Genomic DNA, 4,658 nt, shown 5'->3' with positions numbered 1-4,658 from the left:
CGTGTGAGTAAGTAACCATGAAGTAAACAGGGGTGTGAATTTAACAAGCACTAGATAGTCCATGACAGCCATCTGTCCATGTGCTGCTGCCCTGATAAATGTGAGGGAATTTATCCCATTTCCAGTGAGAAGTGAGCTGCCTCACATTTCCTCCATTTACCAAACTGCATTTGGGCAGATACTCTGGAGTACTTGATGTCTTTGAAATGCACACCCCGTCTTACCCCATGGTAACTTGTTTGTTTAGATGTACCCTGTAGGAGACAATGATCCAGGGAAGATAATGTGATTGTTAATAGAGATTATTATGGACTTTGGCTCTATACTTTTATTGCCAATGAAGAAGAGAATTGCCTTTTCAGGGCAGTTACAATGGAATATTATGGTTTTATTATGCCTGACATTTTAATTTATAATTTGGTTGAATTTATTAATGACATTTGACATTGTGTCCATGGGCACTTTAAATATCCTATGTACATTAGATCTTTACAGTTGCACTATATAATATTTATGCTAACAAACTATTCATTATTTCTTACTACCAAGCTCATCGTTACCATCTGCTCATCTAATGACTGTTTATTTTGTGACAGAATAATTCGAAAAGAAGATGAAGTATCTCTTGTGCCTGTGTTTACTCCTTGCTGTCCTTTGTGCCGCAACCCATTACCACCGAGAAGACATTTGCCATGAAGTCAATAATACTAATCTGCACGATGGAACAGAAAATTTATTAACACATAACTGTGACAAGCAAGGCTCTAACTATGCAGATTTTGTATTTAGATTTTACAAGCAGGCTATATCAAAAAAAGCTGATGAAAATGTTTTCTTTTCTCCCATGAGCATCTCCACTGCCTTTGCCATGCTGGCTGTTGGTGCTAAGTCAACCACCCTGTCTCAGATTTTTGAAAGTCTGGGCTTTGACGATCTCACTGAGACTCGCATACATGATATACATGAAAGTTTTCATAAAGTTTTAGCAGTACTGAACTGTACTGATGTTAACATCACATTAAGTATAGGGAATCTCCTTTTTACAGCTATTGGGTATGAACCACAGGAGACATTTTTACAAAATACCAAACAATTTTATGATGCAGAATTTTTTTCTAGCAATTTCCATAAACCAGAAGAAGCTAAGAAGCAAATAAATAAATATGTAGAGGCCAAAACCAAGGGTAAAATTCCTGAATTAATTGGTCATCTTGATGCAAGTACTGTATTGGTTCTTGTTAACTACATTTATTTTAAAGGTAAGATATTTAACATAATATTCCTATAGATGATTTTGATGCAAAACAAAAATTGTAGGGAACTCTTAATGATCTATTAGCAGAGTGACTATTTAGGAAAGAGCTTAACTGTGCAGGACCTTCAAAGTAAAGGTTAGATCTGGCCAAAAGCAGGGTACCGGATTGTTGAGAAATATTGATTGCTTGATTCAGTTTGCCTGAAAGCTGCAGACAGAGAAGTCCCACTCTAGTGGACTGCCTCATAGACAGGGACTTACTGCACACAGTCTCGCCGGTCTGAGGGCATAATGACTAAAGATGTTTCCAAGATGTCTATGCTGACTGTATGTGCCAGTCAAACTTAGTGGACTGATATCTTTGCACTTCCAGGGTCCCCAGTATTATGGTAGAACTACTAGGTATGCTGCATGAAGACTTGAGACATAGCATTTTGAGGGCCTGTGCTTCTGGAGCCCTGCTTGAGTGTTAGGATCCTTTATTCTGTTGATGAATTCCTCACCAGGCTGAGAGCAGTCAGCTTGCATCGGGTACGGCCTAACAGGAAAGGCATAACAAGGTCCTGTGGCTGAATGTTTAAGTGGTTGAATTTAAATGACATAAAAGGCACAAGTTGTGGGAACATATGGCTACAATAGAAGCAGGACTCTCTCAACTGGTCCTCATCAACCTTTGGTTGTTTTTCAGCAAGACAGAACTTACTCACAGTAACTGTGCTGAACTTACTGCACAGCTAAAATGCTGTATTGTGTGTTATGCAGGAGGCTGAAGTGATTTAGTGATCCTCTTTTCCCATAAGCAGACCCCCAGCGTCCTAACATTTAAGTTGGTCTGATTTATATCAGCCATTTTTTATGATCTTCACATGTTTGAGAGCAACATCTCTTTTCCCCCATTAGCTGCCTGGGCAAAGTCTTTTGATCCTTTGCGTACATATGAGGATGATTTTTTTGTGAACAAAAATGCACCTGTTAGAGTCAACATGATGCAGCGTGACAGTAACTATGACAGTTACTACGACCAGGATCTCTCTTGCGAGGTGGTAGAGCTGCCTTACCAGGGCACTGCACGAGCATTGCTCATTCTGCCTGATGATGGAAAGATGAAGCAAGTGGAAGATGCTCTCTCCAAGGAAACTGTTTGTAAATGGGATAACAAACTTGAGACCAGGTAACTCTCAGTAGATGGAATAGTATATTTGAGGACACATCATTATTTTTAAGAGAAAGCATTAATTTCAGATCGCCTTCTCCTGGATATAATGTCCTGATTTCATAAAGCGGGGTTTTAAGCGATTCCCAAGACGAGTCAGAGCAGAGCATAATCGATAAGCAACTGCAGGCTCTCTGACCTGACAAGGGGACACAGCATTGCAACAACTGCCTCAAGACTTGCTTGGCTACCTTTTGGCCACCATACCTCTTCTTTCATGGTGCTAACATAATTCATTTGCTTCACTGTGTCTTAGATTTTATCTTCCTTTTCCCTTCTTTTAGCCTTTCTACAGTTGGTCTGCTTACTCTCTGTAGCTCTCTAGCCACAAAACTCTTGCTAGCTGTGTACGTGGCACTGGGATGAAGCAGCGGCAATGAAGAAATTAGTTTCTTTTTCCAAAATCAAAGAGACAATGTAGGTACAAAGAGATGACACATCTCTCTGGATGCCAAAATTGCTCAGGGAATACAAATGTTACCATCAAACAAATTAGCAATCAAAAGAATGCTTTCAAGTGTCACTGAATTGCATACTATCCAGCCTGCTGACTGAAACAACACTGCAATGCTTCACTGCTGTTTCGTTTTCTTTGTTCAACAGGAGATTAAATCTGCAGTTACCAAAGATTTCTATTAGTGGGTCTTACGATCTTAAAAAACTGTTCATGGAAATGGGCATGACTGAAGTATTCTCTAGTAATGCTGACCTGTCTGGAATTAGTGGCAGCCACAGTCTACAGGTTTCACAAGTAAGAGAACAGACAGAGCTGGTGATGGGGCGGTGGTTGGTTGCTCTGATCAATTATATCTGGGGTTTTTAGAGACTTGCTTTCCCTCCTTGTCCTACTGAAGTTATAAGTAAAACTCACAATGACATGTAGCGACCTGCTTAGTAATTGTGCTTTTCTACAGAGAGGGTCTGCTGTCCCACCTTTGTATTATTTTAATATTGCTATTAAAAGGCTGGATATTAGGTACACGGAGAAGTTGGACAAGATTTTAAATGATTTCTTGGCACTGGAATATGATTATTAACATGCAATTGTGTCAAGTAAATTATAAATGAGGAGTATATTATTTGTGTTGATTAGTACCTAATTTTTTACTATTCTCAAAGTTTCCAGGAAATTTCCAGTTTGCAGTGGCAGAATTTCACCATGTCAGTTTAAGCTACGATTTAACGTGGCAAAGATGTCAAATACTGCCCCTGTATTAGCATTTAAATAGCAGTCTTCCATTAACCTTGGAATAACAGAGAAAGTGTTGCTAGTGGAAGTCCAAACCATCTAAGAAAATAAACCAGCTAGTGCATGGACTCTTATTATCCCCCTCTACTCAGTACTGGTGAGGGTCCATCTACAGGCCCTCCCCGTTGAGTCCTGACATGGAAAACACTCCTGTTGCAGGCTGTTGGAGATTTACCATACAAGAAAATTTGGTCCACTGGGTTTTATCACTCCTTTCTTCTCCTAAATATTCCATAAAGAGAGTGTGTATCTTCACCCCCTGCTTGCTGTCCCATACATAAACTACAGCGTTTGCTCCTTTTCCCTGCAGGCACTTCACAAGGCCCTGCTGGAAATTGATGAGGCTGGAACTGAGGCTGCAGGAGCCACAGCCATAATCCTTACCAGAGTTCTTCATCCTTCTGTTACCATAAAATTCAACAGGCCCTTCATTATATTGATTTCTGACAAAGCAACCAGCACTACACTTTTCATGGGGAAAATTGTCGATCCTACTAAGAAGTAATTGCTGAGTTATTGGGCATGCTGGTTTTCGGCATGAGTTATAATGTCTACAGTGTTCACACATGGGGGCTAGTTAGTGCTACCAACTACTCTCTGATTGAGGGATATTCAGAAGTAAATGAGGAATTTCCTTATCAAACTAATAAGCAAAAGATTGTAAAAAAACTCCAAGCAACCGACAGTTTTAAAATGTAACATTTTCCCCAGTTGAGTAATTCAAGTTATTAAAACATTTCCAAATTTTCCTTGGAAAACTGTTTTTTGTAAAGTCTGCTGTTATTTTTACAAGTGTATTCTCTCTGCTAAACGGTTTTCTCCAGACTGCTTTCCGTTCTGGGATACTCAACAAAAGCTTTATCCCAACAGGTAACAAGTACCCTGCAATTCTATTATGTCTTCTCTGGGACTTGCTGATGATCAGTGTTCACCTGAGCCAG

General features: G+C 39.7%; 1 protein-coding gene across 1 annotated transcript; it reads left to right on the top strand.

Annotated features, from left to right (window-relative positions):
- The first annotated feature begins 613 nt into the window (after positions 1-613).
- Positions 614-4,222, top strand: LOC103900185 (serine protease inhibitor 2.1). The gene is made up of 4 exons (XM_009280805.1): positions 614-1,259; positions 2,156-2,426; positions 3,072-3,219; positions 4,028-4,222. Exons 1-4 carry the CDS (start codon positions 614-616, stop codon positions 4,220-4,222), a joined length of 1,260 nt encoding a protein of 419 aa, XP_009279080.1.
- Positions 4,223-4,658: the final 436 nt, after the last annotated feature.

Source organism: Aptenodytes forsteri, unplaced genomic scaffold (genome assembly GCF_000699145.1).
Source record: "Aptenodytes forsteri isolate BGI_AS27 unplaced genomic scaffold, ASM69914v1 Scaffold193, whole genome shotgun sequence".
NCBI classification, from domain to species: domain Eukaryota; kingdom Metazoa; phylum Chordata; class Aves; order Sphenisciformes; family Spheniscidae; genus Aptenodytes; species Aptenodytes forsteri.
The sequence above is the reverse complement of the archived record's forward strand: the minus strand, read 5'-3'. Positions and strand labels throughout refer to the sequence as shown.

Excerpts from the sequence above, each read along its gene's own strand:
- LOC103900185 (XM_009280805.1), top strand. The coding sequence starts at position 614 with ATGAAGTATCTCTTGTGCCTGTGTTTACTCCTTGCTGTCCTTTGTGCC. Across the intron at positions 2,427-3,071 it reads GATAACAAACTTGAGACCAG|GAGATTAAATCTGCAGTTAC; the intron begins GTAACTCTCAGT and ends TTTGTTCAACAG. Across the intron at positions 3,220-4,027 it reads ACAGTCTACAGGTTTCACAA|GCACTTCACAAGGCCCTGCT; the intron begins GTAAGAGAACAG and ends TTTTCCCTGCAG.